General features: G+C 41.1%; 1 protein-coding gene across 2 annotated transcripts in view; it reads left to right on the top strand.

Moving 5' to 3' along the window:
* TIAM2 (TIAM Rac1 associated GEF 2) overlaps positions 1 to 20,076 on the top strand; it is a 143,979-nt gene that overhangs the window by 82,373 nt on the left and 41,530 nt on the right. The window contains exons 10-14 of one of the 2 annotated variants that reach the window (XM_075498947.1): positions 3,839 to 4,003; positions 6,671 to 6,776; positions 7,247 to 7,324; positions 8,246 to 8,338; positions 9,413 to 9,673. In XM_075498947.1, coding sequence (XP_075355062.1) covers positions 3,839 to 4,003; positions 6,671 to 6,776; positions 7,247 to 7,324; positions 8,246 to 8,338; positions 9,413 to 9,673 — 703 coding nt within the window. Of the gene's footprint in view, positions 1 to 3,835; positions 4,004 to 6,670; positions 6,777 to 7,246; positions 7,325 to 8,245; positions 8,339 to 9,412; positions 9,674 to 20,076 lie in introns of both variants that reach the window. The other variant, XM_075498946.1, reaches the window with a different exon arrangement.

Here is a 20,076-nt window from a genome sequence, read left to right as displayed (position 1 = left end):
ATCTCATGAGGAAGGTTTGGACAAAGTTCATCATTTCTCATAGGTTTTTATGGGTTTTTTTGTATCATTATGTGCTACATGGTTCATTTTCTCATCAAGTGCATTCATTTAATGGCTAGGCAAGAAAGAAATATATAATTATGCAGAAGTTATACCACAGAGAGAGGCGTCTCCCACTGACAGCAGCTAATCCTATAATGCTGTTTTGCCTTCTGAAAGTATCTTCACATTTTGTCTGTTCTTTGAAGAAGTATATAGAAACACCTGGATTCCCTTAGTTACTTGACCACTTGCTTGTTTATGTCCTGGGGTGGGAAAGTATTTAAACCAAATCACTCCTCTCTTTTCAAAAGAAATTATAATTATGAGGGATTTCTGGGTGAAATGATCTCCTGTAGAGAACGCTTACAAATTCCTCCAGAATGTACCATTGGGTGTGGTGTGAGATGGCATCCATTTCCCACCTCGGAGACAGCAAACACAATTTGTTCCTGTCTGGTCCTGTTAAAACATGGAAAGGTTTGGTCCCTCCTAAACCTGGGAAGAGGCAAAATCTCTTGGGTGCACCCCCTGAAGGTTTCTCCCGAAGGGCTGTGACACCAGTCCCTCCGTTTAGTGCCGACCGCCTCGGGGCTGGGAGCTCGACGGTGCTGCCTTGTGCAACAGGGTCTGCTGTGGGTCTCCTGTCCTCTGGTGTCGTAAGCGCATTTGCTCTTCCTGAGCCCTTTTGAGAAGACAGAGAAAGTTTTGAAGGTGCCAGGGAGCAGGCAGAATGAAGTCCTCTCCCTTTGCTGCTGTGCTGGGGAAGGGACAAGGTCTGGCTTCTTGACCCAGCTCTCTCAACAGGGTTTATGTGTTCTCCATAGCTGCTGGATAAAAGTAGCCTGCTCTGAATGCGAGCAGGGGCTTGCAGCCCCGCTCCCGGGACCGGCGTGGGGGCAATCTCGCTGCAGATTTTGTGCCAAGCTTTTACAAAGTTTAGCAGGGTTGTGTTTCAAGATGGAAAAAACCCACCCCAATTTAGATGCTGAAGCAGAGCTCTGGAGCTCAACCTTATTTCTAGAAAAACATTAGAAAAACATTTTGGGACATGGTTTAGTAGGCATGGAGGTGTTGGGTTGACGGTTGGACTAGATGATCTTAGAGGTCTTTTCCAACCTTAATGATTCTATGCTTCTATGTTTATTATTATTATTATTATTATCTCAACCTTATTTCTAAACCCTTTTTTTTAATGGGAATTAAATATAGCGTGGGCATTTTTAAGATCCTGACATTTTGATGAATCATACGACAACTCAGAAATGATTCATCATAACTCTGAAAACCGTTACTTTGGCATCAGCCCAGTTTCATTGGCTGATTTCAAATGAAAAACAAAAACAGCACCAAAACTTTTATAAAATGCTACCTGAGGAGTGCAGCGAATGACGAATAGTGAAGTCTGCCAGGGAGGCTGTATTTTCCCTGAAAAGGATGATAAAAACAGAGGCAAATAGTGGGGGGAAATTATGAAGTAACCTATTGGTCCTGCAGCAGCCCTGTGGCACAACGTGTGACAGTCTGCAAATCCTGGCGCCTATTTCTGGAAAATTGGATGGCTTGTTATAACTTTATGTGGCAATGAATGAATGAACTATTGTAGAATTAGTCACTGCAGGCGTAACAGGAAAAAAAAAAAATCTCTTTTCATGTCAGATTTTCTGAGATGGAAAATGTGGATAAAGCAACAGTACCTTGACTGCAGTTAAGGAACATAGTCGTGTTGAATAACAGAGGCGAGTTTATCTCAAGGCATATGCTTGAGCACCAGTGTACGTGGCAAGGAAAGGAAAGCATCTTACACTGGCTGCAGCACTTTCTGTCCTGTCTTAAAAGCTTCTGGACGAAGGTGGCCTTAAACCTATTTCTCACCACCTTCATCCTCTGTTTTGGGTTGGTTTTGTTTTTATCTCTGGCAATAGTGAGATTTATTTCTGTTGGACAGATTTGAAGAACTACTGTTGCAGTGCAATAAACCACTGTGGTAGTTACAAACCTCTGAGCTGCTGGGAGCATCTCCCTAGCTGAGGCAACGTAGCTTCGGTTTTCCCTGGAGGAAGCCGCCGGAGAATTTGGTCTGACTCATTCCTGCTCAACTCTCGCAGCCTGCCTGCCTTGCCCTTTCTCCTTTCCGTTATTTACACCGTGGAAGGAGGTCAGTGTTTATTCCCAGGCACTTGATTTAGTGCTTTCTGAGAGGACCACGCTTCTACGGGAATTATCTTCTTCAACACCAGCAGTGTTATGAGCAGTCTGGAACCACAGCCACCGAGGTGAAACTTCACCTGGTGTAGCTTTCATCGCTCTATTAATTGCAGTGGCATAACAGGATTCCTGTTACGTATAGTAGTTGCTGGATTTTAGTAGGATTTTCATGGACCTGCGTTAATTGAAATTTCATTTTCAACTAGTTAAAAGGGGCAGTTGAGCGAGAGATATAAGACTCGTGAATGCCGTTAGTTCATTAATATTATTCCGCCAAAACCAGCATTACTCTGGCATCAAATTAGTACTGTGCCGTACTCTGGGTTGGCTGCAACCTGAATTTCTGCATTGTTTGGTAATTACCTGAATAGGATTGCTTACTACATCATTTTCACAGCCAGGATTGTTATTTGGAAAAACAAAATAATATTGGTCTCTCTGTTGCTACTGGTAGATTGTTGTCAATAACTTTGCTGCCTGCAGCAAGGGAAGCGATCCCTGTGCAGTGATTTTACTGCAGCAGTAAATTTGCAGTAATTGCAGTGCACCCCTGGGCTTGTGTCCCTGCAGAGCCAGGAGGAAGAATTGCATAATCAAGGGGCTTTATGTAGGCAACAAAACCCCCCAACCCAAACAGACAAACAAAGAAAAAGCAAGAGGGAGGTAAAAACTCCTGAGAACAGCTCAGGGTATCTTAAGATATGTCTTGGCTGGCAGTTCTGCCACTTTATGGAGATATTGTCCCTTCCCATTGACTGTAAGGGGAATCAAGGGACCCTATCTGTGTAAACTTAAATGCCTTGATATGGGTATTTTAAGTGATTTGCTGAATAGGCAGACCCAAATATATAGGCGAAATTCCAAATTCTGAACAGCTCTCAGGGTTTTTCTTCTCTTTGTGTGGCTTCCTTTGAAACGTGTAGCCTGAAGTGCAGTACAGGAGAAAGTGTGAAAATGAAGGGTGAGAAAACAACAGGGAATTTATTCAGGGAATTTATTCAGGGTGGATGTTGTTATTTGATCAAGCGGAGTGGCTTTGGAACAAGGGTGAATGTGAAGCAAAATGGTAAACAGGCAAATCCGCTGTGCGACCTATGAAACAATATGTTCTTAAACTGTAAATAGAATAGGAACACTTTATTCCTGCTTTAGTCCTTTATTATGTTATGGCAAGCCTTGCTCCACAGTGCTCTCTGCTGGAATTTTACTTTATTATCATTTTCTGTCAAAATTACAGTAATTCTGGGTTTTTTTGCATTTGTTAATTAGGTAAAATTGTAGTAGTCAGTTCTTCTTAAGAATTTATTTGCACTGCGATATAAAATCAGGTAGCTACATATTGTCACTTCAAGTCAAATCAACAATTAATATGAGATAAAGGCATAAAAGCCTGGGCAGTCTATTCTCAAGAACATCAAGTCTTCGATAGTGAATGAGAGCAGGTAACAGAACTTTGTCCTTGTCTTGCCATGGGGAAATACACAGTACCACGTCTAAACACACATCCACTGCAAACTGCCAATGTAATTGTACTTTTGGGGGTTTTTGCAACATCCACATATGTTGTACATTTCTCCCTCGTTTCCAGCAGCAAGTCGATGACTTTTTGAATGTCTACTGCTCAGTGCCAGAGAGCATCCAGAAGGAGAGTGCTTGGGAAACACAAACATATGTTCACTTCTGTGATGGCCAAGGAGTGGCGCTGACCCTCAAGCCAGAGCACAGGGTGGAAGATGTCTTGTCTTTGGCATGCAAGGTACTCAGTTTTCATGTACGATTGCACCTTGTTAATAGCTGTGGACTTGGAATGGAATATATCAGAGGATGTCTAAATAGTGAAAGCATAATACCAGCATCTTCCTGTCACTGTATAAAGGCACATTGTTCTGTTTCCTTTAGTTGTGTTATTTATGTACTGTAGCCAAGCTAGCAGGGTTGTGGAAAGGTTTTCAAGAAGCGTTGCTCGAGACAGCACACAGTGAATACTTAGAGCAGTGACGGTTTGCCAGGTAGTCAGTCCCTGAGAAATCTCAGCACGTGTCCACTCTACGTTGCCATTACAGCAAACCCAGTTGCTCTGTGCAAATTAATCACAGAGGAATAACGGGGACTGGTTGAGTTAATGCCAGGAGATTAAGATGTTCAAGACTGCTGTGACAAAGGCTATCATATACCTTTGCTTCTTAAAGGACTCTCTTAAGCTTTTAATTAAATACCAGCTCTACTTGTGAATTTCAAAGAGTGCATTCCCTTCTGAAAGTCAGTGCCAGCAATTTGAGAGGGATTGCTATAGATCTTGGGACAGAAAACTGAGTCACAGTTTGAAGGTAAAGTAGAAATACCAATTCTAACTACAGACAAAAGACCAGCACCTCTAGAACATCGCAATGTACCTCACACCTTTGTCTCGCCATGTGTCAGTGCTTGAATTTAGCTCTTAACTGCATGATTCAAGTCACTTAAATTATACAAACAAGCTTTTTGGAAAAAACTAACTAACTTTTTACTCCCAAGTTGTGTTTTCTGACAGCTGGTAAATATAATTTATTTACTTCACAAGTAAATGGGAAAAGCAGGGGAAAAAAAGGAGTCCTACTCTGTACAAAATCCAGCTGTAGCTTTTGGCATAGGTTAGTGTGAACTTTCAGGTGAGCTCATTCAACTGGCTTGAAGTTAATGAATTTTGAGGCTTCTAATGGGGGAAAGGACCCGGTTTAATGGCTCTTTGCACCTGGTAATGTTGTAAACAAAAAAAGTTATTAAATTATACAAGATTTTAAAAATCCAGGGTGAACTATAGTTTTTAAATCAAAATAAGCACACTGATTTAGCCAAGTCACAATGCGCCTCCTTGGCATCACTGAGAAGAAATTATCTTCTCGTTGCTTTTGCTGGTGGAGACTAAAACCTGGAGAAACAGTTTAATGCCTGGCTTAACTTTTTAAAAATTCACTGTACCTAGTCAGGCTAAAGGGCTTGTCTGAGACGTTATGTGACCACCAGATGGCACGGTAGAGCCTAAACATGTGGAAGTAGTTACAGTAACATGCAGCACCCCTGAAAGACGAAATAAAACTTGTAACTGTAAAATGAAGTTGAAAAGGAAATTCCTTACCTCTCTTACTCCATCAGTCCAAAATACTTGTAATTGTAAAGCTGACTTTTAATTTTCATTGCCTGTATCACATGAAAATTTAGTTTTAAATTATTTGATTTTTTTTTCTTAAATGTTTTTCTGTCTTATTTTTTCTTTCTATTCTGTGTGTAAAGCTTTTCATAAGCATTCTCTAATGCTGAATACTTTCTGGTCATCTATCCTGGTTCTTTTTCTTCTTACATTTTCATTCTGCTCTGGTGAGTGTAAGGAATCTTTCTTCTTAACAGAACATGTTTGAATGTTATGTGTACAAGGATAAAGTTCAAAGGGGTGGTTGGTTTTTTTTTTCCCCTTCATTCATGCTTTATGGGGTTTATACTTTTCTCATTTCTGTTTTCCATCTGAGGCTTTTGGATAGCACATACAGAAAAAAATGTGCATTTGAATACAATTGTTCAGGGTACAGAACACATGCAACTCATAAACTGTTACACATAATACAATGTTAAGGTAATTACTAGTTACTCAGTAGATTTAGATTTTTGTAAGCTGCAGAGATGTGTTAAAGAGGTTAAACAACCCCCAGGGATGCAGTCATTCCTCCTCTTGTTTTAGAAATGTTGCTCTATTAATATGCGAAAATGAAATGTTTTGTGCAGCGGTCTCACCAGCATCCTGATTTTCAGAGAGACTCCCACCAGGGGCTCGACACTTTGAGGCTAATATCCTTTGGGAATATTCCTATTTCCCTTTGACTTCCTGTTGAGACAGGATTTTTGCTTTGACCTCACGTGGTGAAAAAAAATAGGTAAAACTCTCTGATCATAGATGAAACCCAGCAATAAAAATAAAATCCAATAAAGGCAAACCCTTAGGGAACCTGCTTCCCATCCCATCCCCTCTCCTAACAACCCATACATGCATATAGATTTTCTACATCAGAAGAAAAAGTTGCTGAGCAGAACTGAGTCATTAAAAGTAGTCACAGAAAAAGATGGTTGTGAGTGTAAGTTCAAAAGGACAGAAAACAGTTGTGATATCTTTGGAAACATATAGCAGTGCTCAGTTAATCTAATAGCCAAGACAGTGTTTATGAAAGGATTTGGGAGGATCGTAAGGGAAAATGGAAATTGCACTTGAACCTTATCTTCTAAGCAATGCAGCTAGTTTTGTTTATACCACAAAAATAGTTAGAAAATTACTTGTTGAGGATTGCTTTTGCATGATTTCTAAAGAGCTTTTTGTGTGTGTGTGTGTCACTTCTTTGTCTTCTGGGATTCTGGAAATAAATAACAAATTCCAAACTCCATTTTCTTTATTCCTTAGATGAAACAGCTGGAGCCAAGACACTATGGCCTACAACTCAGAAGACTGGTTGATGAAAATACTGAGTATTGTGCTCCTGAACCATACGAATACATAGTAGACCAGGAAAGTGTGACTCCTTTTAGATAAAGCTCTGTGATGTCTGTAGCTATGGTTGAATTATCACCTACCAATATGTGTGATTTAGATCTAAAATAAGGTTTTAAAGCTGTTCCTGGATTGCATTCTGCCAACCTCGTTCACACAGTCCATGCCTATGCAGACGTTTGGGTGGCTAGGCACTACAACCACTCTCCTCAAGAAGCATTTGAAGATTTAAGTGGGGCTTCTGGTACAAAAGTAAAGTGTCAGTCTCTACTCCAGGCTGGGTTTTCTATCTTTAGCTTACTCTGCATTTAGTCCCACTGATACCGGTGATGCTTGCACAGTAACACAGGTCTCTGTGTAAAGACAGCAAGTTTTGGCTCTTTATTGATGCAAACAATATTGTGCTTATTACTCATGCTGTACCTTTGGGTTTTGATGCTAGCAATTTCATAATTTGATGACTTCTGTTATTGTTTTTTTTCCAGCAGGTGTATGATGAAATAGAAATTTGTCCATTAAACGTTTATCATGTTCATCTTACGAAGACTGAAAGCATAAGTGATTTTGGTAAGCTCTCAGGGATTTTTCTGTTTATTCTTCTCGCTGCTTACTTTCTCTCTTCAGGACTTTTCTGTCTCTTAGAACAGGTAGAGCCATCCTTGACAGCTCAAAGTCTGAGTCTGCAAAGGACTCGAGGCATTATAACAAAGACCCAAACTGGTTATTTTACACTGGCAAGTGCATTTCTTATGCTTGGGAAGGGTCCACTTTCTAATTCTGCTGTGCTGGCCAAATAATTCAAGCGTGGAATTGTCAGAAGACAAATGTCCTTTGCCAGGATTAATACAGTTGGTCTCAGTCAGGCCATGGTCAAGGTCTGCCCTTTTCTTTTTTGGTAGTGGGATCCTCTGTTGGCACAGTATCAACAGAGTGTCCTTTGGTACAAATTCTGACAGCCTTTTTATCCGTGGGAAGCAGTTATGCCTAGGAATAATTATATACCTTGCAAAGATACCTTTGTAAGGCAGCTCTGTGCTGTTCTTTAGCTGCAAGTCTGTTGGTATAAATTATTCCTTTGTGGGCTCATTCACTGGTCTATATGGATTTGCTGCTTTATAGTTTGGGTTTCCAGTTTTTGGATCTGTTTAAGACACCTCTATGTCTGATGGACACACTGCAGAACTCTTACCATAACGATGAGCTGTGTTATTGAAATGTCATATGGGGCTGAGGTAGAAAATATTTTTTTGAAATGTAATTTGTATTTTTTTACAGCACAGCATGACATTTCCTGGAAGTTGAAAAGTCCTATTAACTTTAACAGGCCTTACAATGACTGAGAAACAATGTGATAATTTCTCTATGTTCCATGGGTGTGTTCTCAGGAGAATTATCCTCCCTCTGGTTGTGTAGAGTCTACTAAATACACAAAATAAAAGGGAAATATTTCCAAGAAAGTTTATTTGATTTAAACCTCTTTTACTTCAGGCTTTGCTGTCACAGCACAAGTTGATGAAAATCAGCATCTCACCCGTATATTTGTAAGTGATGTTCTTCCTGATGGACTGGCATACAAGGAAGGTATTGTATTATATTTATGTTTAATACTGTACTTCATTATCTTTTTAAAGTTCCAAAACATGAAGGAGCTTTAGTACTGCTGTCTGAAATGGTTCTTGGCTTTTACTATTCATAGTTTCTTTCCTGAAGACCATGGAAAGTATGTGATATTAGGAAAGATAATGTACACAGAGTAACTGAGTTATCCTTTCAATATAGCGGGGAGAGTTCTTCTTCCCCCTTGGAGACAAAGTCTGCGTTCAGCCATCCGACCGAGTGCTTTTGCACAGAGGAACAGGCTGGAGAAAGAGTTCATCTCACACTGGGGAATCTCATGGGCTTGGTCAGTCTCCAAGACCCATCACTTCCACTTTTGCTGGCAGTGAAAAGTAGCCTACCTCCCCAAATAGTTTTCTGCGTACGTTTCTGTGAGCGCCTTCTCTACTGTGCTGCTCAGAAACTATGCTTCTCTTCGTCAGCACAGCAGGATCATGTGTGTTCTGCTCTCTGAAAAACAGAGACACAAACCCAGAAAAATGGAGACAGTTTCATTTGCTACCTGAGGGTAGTGACCACTCGGTTGTGGCTGACCGTGAAAGGCAGCGGTTGCCACTGTTTAGATTTATACAAAAGCTGATAAAAGACTCCATCGCTGTTGTTCCAGTTTTGTATGACTGATTTGGTCTGCATGACTAGTGCCTTGTTCTTCCCGGATAATGAAATATGTGTTATGGTGCTGTACCCTGGTGGTTACCCGAGTCATGAGAGGTGCCTCTATTCTAATATTCTCGAAAGCTGTGCTGCCCTCCCACCCAGCAAATTCTGTAGCATCTTTAGAAAGAAACAACTCGATTGCTGTACTATGTGTAACACCTATCAAATTAAGCATGAGGTCAATTGGTATAATTATAGTACAAATAAAGCTCCCATCGATTCTAATGGAGTTGTGGTAGGATTAGGCTATTTGAATGAAAACCACAAAAATAAAAGGTGAATCAGCATAAGGTTTGGTTTGTCACCCTTTACGTTTTATATTCCCTCTTTTTTTTTTTTTTTTTTTTCTCCTCCTTCTTCTTTCCTTTCACATGCTCCCAGGGCTCCGAGTAGGCAATGAAATCCTGAGCATAAATGGGGAGGCTGTCTCTGATCTTGACCTCAAGCAGATGGAGTTATTGTTCTCAGAGAGAAACGTAATGCTCACCCTGAGAATGAACCATTACGGGACCCAGCAGCCCTTATGTGCGTCCTGGTCAGATGGCGACATTTCCAGGGACCCAAAGAGTTTGTTGCCCCCTCCAAACCAGTCACAGCTCCTGGAAGAGTTTCTAGATAACTTCAAAAAGAACACGGCAAATGGTAAGAGGTTGACAGTAATTCCATTACTTTCACCTCACTTCCAATATCGCTGTTTTTAAAAACTCAGTTATGTTTAAAATTCTGTGCTTGCCTCAGTGAGAAACCCAAGTACAAGTTGTTTAAGTTCCGTTTATGCTCCATATCTGTCTGTTATTTTATTATTTTCCAGAAAGTAGAAATGGAACAGAATATGATCATTTCTGCAGGGAAATTATATTCTTTTAATCTGTTTGGCTGCACCATCCAGTATTATCAAGAGCACTCTTAACTATTCTGTGTCATCTGGGGTACCTCCAGTACATCCATTTCCCAGGCATCGGTGGTTGAAATGACGTGATGGCTTTCAGAGGCAGAAGTATTGTTCTGTGTTTACTATGCTTTACATGTGGTAAAGTACCGCATACGTTAAGGGTACCTTAAATGCTATAATCATCATCACCTCAGAAAGGAGTCGTTTAGCTCTGCTCCCACCCAATGATATTATATTGTGTTCCTGTTGGATACAGCTGCTCACTGTGTAGAAGAAAGCCTAGGAAAACAGCTTTCATAGGGATTATTTTGCTACTACCTGCTCATATTTCTTACTCAATGTAATACCACTGTATTAAGCATCGAATGGAGGACATATCTTAACAGTGCTGTGTCAGGGTGAGATCCTGATGGGTTTCCATATGAGGAGCACCAGGCAGGGAAGGTGCCAAAAGCCTACGTGGTAAGGACTGCTCCTGGATGACGCCACGGCCCCCCAGCCCCAAGGAAGGTGCCAATGCTCACTGCTGGGTTGCCTTTTCAGCTGGAATTAGGAGGTGGCACGTAGAGGGGCACTGCCACGCTGGGTGGAGGAGAGCTGCGGTCACCCTTCGCTTCCCTTCGCTGATCTTCCTTCACGTGAGAAATACATCTTGTGATACCAGAATACTTGTAAACGCGTGTCAGAAATAGAAAGTACGTGGGGATTTGCTCCCCTTCCTTCCCACGCCTTGACTATTTTTCAAACAAGATAGAAGCAGATTTAACTCTAGTTTCTTAGAGTGTAAAAGGTGCAGTTTCCTCGCTGCACCTCTGGGGGCTGCTAGTAAAATTCTGTAGGAAAGCTAGCCAGGATGCCCTGCTGTGCGAGGAGAGAAGCAAGAAGTACAAAAAGGGACCACTGATTTTTGTATATAATTATGGTGGCAAGAGTTTTCTGATTGGAATTTTTTTCGTAATTAAAAATGGGAGAAGAAAAAGAATCACATAGGAGAAGTTAGAATGGATTTAATTATAAAGCAATTTTATTAGGTCATCTTTTGAAATTAAAAGAAATCTGAATACAAGATTTGTGATACAGTAAGTAGCATCTCTCTCAGGGGCCTTATTTCAATTTAAAATGCCATTAAATTGACTAGTGGCACATAAAAGTTAGTGTCATAAAACAAAAATTACGCTAGAGCTAATTAATTACATAATTATACCAGGGCTATCATTCAGCTTGTTGGCTTGATATCATAGGCCAGCATTACCTGGAGTATTCAGTATTATAAATGTATGTGTCCATTCACTAGATTCCTCATTCCTCTGGGATAAATTTGCAACCTGTGCAAATATTCCATTATAATAGGAAATTACTGGAGTATGTATTATACTCTAAGCACTAGTGGATAAAGGGATATAGTATATTTGCTTTTCTGCTTAAAAGCAGCTAAGGAAGATTTATTTTATTCTGAAAGGGAACAAATAGTTCTAAATTAAGCTTCGTGAGAAGGACTTTCAGGTTTATTGAATTCAGTGCTTAGTGTCCGATCACCTGATCGGGTTCAAATAGAAACAGAAGAAAATGGCATTACTTTGAATTAATAGGTAATCATAAAGGGTTTAACTGTTCTATGTCCTGTTACTCACTCAGGAATTGAATAAGATTTTAGATAAGAAGAGAGGGTATTTAATGATCCGAGCAGGGATTTGGAGGCCAGAGACTCTTAAATTCACATCCAGTGTTCCATACTGTTCTGCCTCCTTTGATAGAGTTGAGTCAGTCACTCTTAAGACCACACTTTTCAAAAATAATTTCTGACACGTTTTTGTCCATGTTGAGCCTGTTCTTCCAAGGCAGTGCCTTTGAAAGTCAGTTAATGCCAGCGGAGGGGCACCTCTTTCAAAAATCAAGTACAATTTGGCTCAAGGTACATACCTGGAGTTAAAAACCTTAAAGTTTCTGCTGTCGCCTCCCTGTTTTTAAAAATTAACTATCTCTATTTATCTTTCTAGAGTACTATGAGGATTAACGAGCTAAAATTGACAAAGTGCTTGGAAAATGGAATTTTTCAGCACTGAGTCACGCAGTAATACCCTGCCTGGTGCTTGGTGACCAACCACCAGGCAAAAGCAAAACAGAATTTACTCTAAATCACTGGCTTCGTATAACTTGGGTGGTAATAGTTTGTCCACATTTGTTTACAGTTTTGTAACTGCTTAGCATAACTCTGATGAATGCCTTTTCCTACGTATTCTGCTATGTGGAGGATACCAAATTATACCTTGTGGCAAACTTTGCAGCCTTTACTGTACAGAAGGGAAGTGATTGACTTTCTCCAAAGCCACTAACTCTGCCACTCCTAAAAATCATTCCCAGGGAATTTTCTGTGAGAGTGATTCATTTTCTCCAAGAGGTTGCTATACTCTTGTAGCTGTATTTTGGACCTGCTGCGGTTATATCATTTGATCTCCCACATGGCAACGCTATGTGCTTGCTGCTTAGCTGCTTGGCTAGTAATAAGCTTATCCTGGAAAAGAAATGACATGAAATACTTTTAAAAAATGCACTCATAAATGTGGAAAACCAAATAACAGAGCAACTAAATTTGCTCCAAGCTCCAGTGCTAAGGAAATTAAACAAATATTTGTGTAGAATTAAAAAATGAGGGAATGGGACTGGAATTCTTACAACTGTGGAGGAAAAAATATGCCTCATTTTAAGATGGCATGGATATTTGGGGAATAAACAACAGAGAAGGCACAAGAATTGAAACCTGTATATTTAGGGCAACCCTGTGTGGGTTAATGGTATATATATAGAGTGCCGAGGCAGGGGGTAGAAGCATTAGTAGGTGTGAAAACCCATTGCAGTATGTGCCTTGCTGTCAGAGTTGGGCAATTTTTTTTCCCCCAGCAAGTGGGTTTTTGCCAAAAAAGCTGTCATTTCTGGTTAGCTGACACTGTTGAAATCAACCCTAATTTGTAAATAGATCTCTGTGATTAAAGGAAAGAAAAAAAAAAAAGAAAGAAAAAAGTGGGGGATGGCAGTTTGGATATGCTGTAACAAGCTTCCATGAAGAAACACTTTCATCTGGGGAGGGTTACAGAGCTAAATGGGAAACAAACCATGAAAAAGAAGAAAATAAAAAAGAAGAAAGATGGACATACTGTTCCTTTGCTCCCCGTTGCACTCCTTATCTTTGGGATAGGGCACTTACCTTCTGTGGGGGGTCTGGGTTCCTGTCTGGTCCATCTTTCTAGAGGTGTGGTCCCAGGAGTGGTGAAGAAGGCTTGGGTGCTGCTGACAAGGGGGAGGCTTGCTCCTCCTCCTCCTCCTCCCCTGCACTGCCTTAGCCCTCCCTTCCAGCCCCATAGCACTCATCCCGCCCCTATGCTGGCAGCAGCACTTGCTGGAGCCCTTGATGAAGCTAATTAAGGAGAAAACTTTCTTTTTTTCCACCCCCCTGCAAACTCAGTGAGTTGAACCAGCGGGTGCAGAGGTCTGACAAGGGCCAGAGCCAGGTAAGCAGGAGGAGGAGGAGGAACGGGGAGCAGGCAGGTGCCAGGGGAGAGCTGGTTGCAAGGAGAGTTACTGTCAGAGGTGGCAAGCTCTCTTTCAGTCAACCTTCCCGCAGAGCACCTCTCTAGCCATTTTGAAGCATGGATTTTGCCCTCTGCTTTTCCACCTCTCGCACTGATCCCCAGGGAGCAGCATAGTCTGGGACGTGCCGGTTTGAGTTGCTCCTGATGAAGCTATTTCTTGTTGTACAAAGCATGGCTGGAGTCAAAGAGAGTCAAGCTTTGTGCTCTTTGACAAGTAGCTGGGATGTGTGCTGGAGAGGAGCAATGACATTTCAGCTCCTGATCTGCTAAACATTGAGCGATTTTTGCAAAATGTAACTGCTTCAGGAGGCGGATCAGTGGTTTGAACCCTCACGTGGGAAGTGTCTCCTCTGTTTCTCAAGACATGAGACACTTCTGATTTTAATCTTAGTAAGCAAGCACAGAAGCAAAGCACATCAGTTGACCACAAGTTTAATTTCGATATGACTAAATTATTTTTAAAAACGTAGTTGTAATAATAATTGGTTTGGATTCAATTCCAACGTACTTTCCGTTTCAAGTACGCTTTGCTAGATGGTTTAGATGCTTCTGTAGAGCATAATTGCAACTCGCAACTTCTCCAGAAATCTTTGGAGATTTCAGCTTCATCAGATACCACTGAATTGAGGGAGGAAAAGGGAGACAGAGGTTGGCTCTGCTGCATACAGCTGGCTGTATGCATGTTGCTGCGCACTCCTCTCCAGGCAGCACTCCCTGCGTCCTCTTCCAGCCCCAACCCACCTTGAATATCAGAAAGACCTCTGTCCCCCTCTTAAGAAGAGAGATAAAGTCAGGAGGACGTGAAACTAAGGTGGTCTGTAGCCTTCAGCAGCTGGGGGCTGTGCCTGGAGCACTGGTTCGGACTGCTCTGCTTGTTGCTGTTTGCCCATAGTCTTTAAAGCATTTCGTAAGGGTCTTTTAATGTAACGTTCAAAGCATTTCGTAAACAAAAGTAAAACTAAAACTCAAGAGAAAAACATTTCTAAAATCACTTCTACTTTTAGTTCTTCCCAAATCAGGTCCTGTTTGTTTGCCTAGCTGCTGTTTCGACATTTAAATTCCCTTCATCGTGCTGTAGGGCATGGCCTTCATTGAGCTGTGTGTGTGAGGAATCAAAGAAATTTGTTTTTTATTCTTTCACAGGAAACTCTTTTGAGCTCAGAAGAGGTGAATGTTGCTTCTTAGCTTCCCGAGTCCCAAGGACATCTAGTCCTGTTAGATGTGGGCCCTGATTTGTGTTAGTTGTGCAGGTCTGCACACATCGCTCCCTCTTGCCTGGTGGATCTAATACCAGCTATCCAGTGGTTTTGCATGGTGTGAGGCAATACACAAGAAAAGCAGTGCCTCTTTAACGCAGACATGTAGCTGTCTATGCAGCATGACTGCTTATCGGCCTGAAGATCAATTACTCTGATGGGTTTTCTTTTTTTTACTCATTAACCAATTTACTTCAGCAGGAAGCCACATAGATGTGATAGGACATGCAGTGGCTGTTCATCAAAGCAAGCTCAGAGGCGAGGTGTGTGTTTACAGTAGTCTTGGGCAACCGTGGTAGGTTGGCTCCCGCTCCAGCCGACTGTATGCCCTTAATGCAAGCGTCTTTGTCCTGTGCTCTTGTGAATCACTGGGAAGAGACTAGGTCTGGCCTTTGACTGTATACCTGGGACTGTAGCAGTGTAGAGCTTAATTCAAAGAAAGCACTTGCCTCTTCAGAAGCTGAGGCCATAGGAGCACTCGTTGCCTACTGCATGTTTTGCAATACAGAGTGTTTCCCAAGAGTGGTGGTTTAATGAGCTCTTGCTGGCACTTGACAAACTGTCCTGTTGGCTTCCTGATAGATGTGTATACTGCAAATTAAAAGATTGTTTATGCTATAAAGTGGGACAGCTTTAAATGCTCTTCATTGTGCTTTTTTACTGAAAGACCATTCTGTTCTGCTTTGCTACATGCTGCTATGATTTAATCCCTGTGAAGTCAGTGGGCCAAATTGTTTTTTCCTGGTGTAAACTCCATTAAACCCTGTGGAGCTGCACCTTCTGGCTCAGTGACAATATGTAGGCATAAATCATGACATTGCTCGTCCTACTGAATTCTGTAGAGTGACAATATGGACAGCAAGGAGATTTATTAATGATGATAAAGTTCGAGGCATCCACATACAGACCAGTGCCTTAGGCGTAATTTAAAACACATCAAACAGCAGATGTTCTGTGTTTCACAGACGTAAGGTAGGTTGAGTAATTATAAAAACTAACTGTCTAAGCTAGCCACAAATTCTTGCTAAACTATTAAGTAACTTCTTTTTTTCCCCTTTTTCCTTTCTGTTTTCATTACTTTTGCACCTATAAATCTGAGATAGAGAAGAAAGTGTACCACTAAGGTGGTACACTTGGTACCTGGGCAGGGCCAGCTCCATTTGCTTTCCAGCTCTCCTCAGTGCAAATGACCTCTGAGAATGGCCAAACTGTCCCATGTGAGCAATCCCGCAGTAGCAGCAGAAACCAGGAGAGGAGCCACTGATGGCACCCCTGCATGTCCAGCAGCCCCAGCCCCATGGAAGACCTAATGGCAGCAGTGGGCTGCAGCCTTTGCTGACACTTGTAGAGGATGGTGGCCACCCAACATGGGCCCTGCTGTGTCTTCCTCCTCCATATCACAGCCACACATCTGCAGTTGTTGAACTGGAAGAGAAGGGTGACGCACTAGCTAGGGCTAACACTGGCCTCCAGCGTGACTGTATCTAAGAAGGCATTTGTGAATGCTGAATGTTATGAATGTATTTAGGTAACAATTTGAGAAGCCAGTGTGAAGTGTTAAGCTTAAAACTGAAAAGCCTGAACGGTTGTCTGACTGGCAGATACTTGGACAGAGAAAGTTTAGAAAGTTAAACAACCCAATAAAAACATACGATTGACCTGCAGGGGCTAATCAGGCATTGCTACAGAAGTACAGGCAGCTATTTCCTATTATGTTGCTAATTTGTATCTCCTATTGATTACTGAATTAGCAAATGAGTCAAATTACTTTGCTTCATGATTAACAATTAACCGACAAAGGAACTCCTCTAAAGGACTCTGCTCCAGCTTCAAAATGGATGTTTCTACAGATATTTAGAAAAAAAGAAAAGAAAAGAGAGCATAAAGCAGCCTACAGAAAGTCACACTTGCGGAAGTAGGTGGCTGACTGGAGCTAAGCCACTGTTCAGCATGTGGCCCAACATGTCTTAAGCAAGCTGTACGATACAAGAATATTTGCATGAACATACTGGCTTTTTCTAAGCATGAAAATGCGGAGTGTTTAAAGAAGAAGCATCACTTTCCTCACTGAAGGATGAGAATGAAGGAGAGAGACTTGTCCTGCTTGAGCATTTCAGACCCTGGCCAGAAGTATGAGTTTCTCTTTGTGCAGGCAGTGTCAGATCTGCAAAAAGCAGCAGCCTGGTTGCACTGTCCTTCAGAAGCACGCAGAGCACCTTCTGATGTTGCATAGTTTGCTCCCTGAAGCCAAAACATAGCGATGAACGGGGCCATGAAGGGAACCTTCTTGTCTGGCCTGTAATTGCATGTCTTGTTTGGTAACAATTAGTCTTTTCAGTGACAGGCATCTATTAATTCTGTGTTTAAGAATCATATCTAGGAAGACTGATGTTATGACAGCTGTATGCTAATTTTCTTTCCCAATTTAACATCTTAAATGAATTCCTGAATGAAGTTTCTAGCTACGCCAAAGAGTCAGTTGTTACAGCCTTGAAGCTAAGCTGAGAGTGTACCTTCCAGCCAGTCCCGAAATAGGTTACAAAATGCCTAGGACAACCACAAGTGATAAAAGTCAAAATATCTTGCAGAGTTTAAAAAATTTCTGAATTATTAAAATCCAGTGCATTTTGTGTTTCTCTAACATGTTTAGTTTTAGTTTTCTAGAAACTGAAGTTACTTGTACTAGTAGACTCAAATCATGTTAATTTAGCAATGAGAATTTGAGCTATTTGGTGTCTGAAGTTAGGTCAAAGGCTTTCAGAAGAACTTGAAAATTTCCTAGGCAAAAAGAGGAAGGGGTTTTTGAATTGGTAATAAATTTAGTATTTCACTATCTTTTTAACTGTTGGTTAAAGCAGCATGAAACCTGTAAACCACTGTACAGTTAATAACCGCAGTTACTGCCTGCAAATTGGTTTGAATTTACTCCAGCATTGGAGTGTGAATGCTTAAGTAGTAGTACTTGGCTGTGAGTACCAGCTGTGGGGAAACGATTGAACTGGCACTGTGCAATAGTTAAAAACCTACATAAATTCCAGTTAAAATTACCGAATTGAGCTAACACGAACGCTCCTGTAATTCTGGAAAACTTAATTGGAGATTAATAAGAATGTGCACTTAGGGTCCATGGTACCTTAGTCGTTTGCCCAGATTCATAGAGAACCCCAATGAAGATGAAAGGTGAATCGAATTGCTTTGGCTTTCAGCTTGAAGTGGTGGAGGATATGATGTGTTTCAATGGATATTTCTCATCTGTGGCTGCAGCCTCCCTGCCTTCTCTTAGATCTGTTTCCTTAGTGCAGAAGCTACCTGGAGACAGCTTTCGGTCTAGAAATCAAATGTGGCTGTAAAAGCTCCTCATGAATAAGCTCAGTCTGTAGCAGCCATTTTTCATATGTTGAGGCTTGTACTGGTAGGACATGAGTGCAAAAAAAATTATTATTTCTTTATTTGTTTATTTATTTGCTGCTGTGACATGCAGAGGAAATAGATCAACAGCTTGAGGTAAAGTAGGGCCTTTCAGTGCACTTTTCCTAGGTGGAAATCAGCTCTCCACATGTCACTTGAGCTGGACCATTCTTGTGTTATGGCTCTGAATTTTTCCAGCTGACTTATCACCAAATTTATAATCATATTTCTCCGGCCAAAGAGGGTTTAGAGGAAAAAAACTGCTTTTGTATGAAGGCCTTAAAGAACTGTATGCCTGCAAACACCTCCTGATGTTTCCAGACCTGGGCCTTCCTGATGGAAACCCTGGAGCAACTCCAGTGTCCTCTTGTATCACAGCTTTACTAAACCTACCTAGCTTTATCCCCACACCTCATCTTCTAGACCCTCCTCACTTTTACTAGCAATTTCTCCAGTTCAAATGGCCATTGTGGGACAGTTAATGAATCTTCCATGGGAGTTTGTCTTCTCCTCCCAGAACTCTCTGGTTTTTCTCCTTCCTGACCACAGTTAATGTGCTCTTTGCAAGCTAGACAGAAATTCAAAGGGCTGCAGAGATTGCATGGGCTCTGTCCTGGATGCCAGCTGCTGGGTGCCCCTTCCATGCTCATCCCAGGGGATAACATGAGCCAAAGAACTGAAAGGTCTGATCCTCACATAAGCAAGACATACGAGTTATTCATAACTGAACTAGTGAACCCAGAACCCTTCATATCTTTCTGGTGAAACTTGGATTCCTTCTTTAACAGAGATTGTGAGAATGTCTCTTGAAAGCCATTCAATAAATTCCTTTGGATCAACTGTTACTTTTTGAAAGATATTTCTTGAATTCTTTCAGAAAGGAAAAAGATACAGAAGAAAATGCTTACATACCTATTTTTTAACTTCATTACAAAAGGGTAAATATACTGTTGAAAATCTGAAATATATTTAGTTGTATCAAACCAAAAGAAATAAGCACATGCGTGCTACCTGCCAGGCTGAACCGTTTAACTGAAGTTATGAGTACTAGTCTCCAAGGGAGCATTTTGAGAGTTCACCCCACTGATATTTCTCTTCTCCAGGCAATGCTGGAATGCTTCACCTACCACTCCCTGTTTTTCAGTAAGTCTGAAGGCATTAAGACCACCAAGGCTTTGTACCTTTCTGAGAGTTGGCTCAGACTGTAGTATTATTTGCACCAGGGATTTTGGAAATATTTGTTATCTTCTCTTGGAAGCTTACTTTTCTCTTGATAGTAACATTGGCTAGAAGAATATGGGAACTGCAAGCTTATCATAATTAACTGATCAGTCTGGAGAATTCACACAACAATGAAAAATGCAGCTTTCCATACACCTGGCTTAACTTTATTACCCAAATGTAATATCTCATTTCCATCTAAACCATGCAGCCGTGTTATGGAAACTCTCTGTAATGGGGAGGGGGAGAATATCCTACATGCTGAAGATTGGCTGTGTTGTGTTTTATTGGCAGTTTCTAGAGCACTTGGGAATTAGTGAAAATACTGAATACATTCTTTCCTAGTGGATAGACTGGACCTCCTATAATTCCTCATAATTACAGATCCTAATTTTTTTGAAGCTAAAATTCCTATTAGTATTCCCAGAAATAAGCTGATGCCCACTTTATTGCTGTTTTGCAACTTCTATCTGAAATCACTGGACAATACCAGTGTTTAAAAATGCTGTTGATTGCTCTGATCTGAGATCAGGGTATCTGTCTTTTACAGACTAGACCAAGCCCATCATAATTGCTTGAAGCTCTGTGTGTGTGTGTTGCCATATCTGAAGCATCTAACTACTGCAGATTAAAAACTGCAGCAGATTAAAAACTGCAGCAGAGAGGACAGGAAATGAGAGC

Source organism: Mycteria americana, chromosome 3, assembly GCF_035582795.1.
Source record: "Mycteria americana isolate JAX WOST 10 ecotype Jacksonville Zoo and Gardens chromosome 3, USCA_MyAme_1.0, whole genome shotgun sequence".
NCBI lineage: Eukaryota > Metazoa > Chordata > Aves > Ciconiiformes > Ciconiidae > Mycteria > Mycteria americana.
Note: the sequence above shows the minus strand (reverse complement) of the source record. Positions and strands in the feature narration are given on the sequence as shown.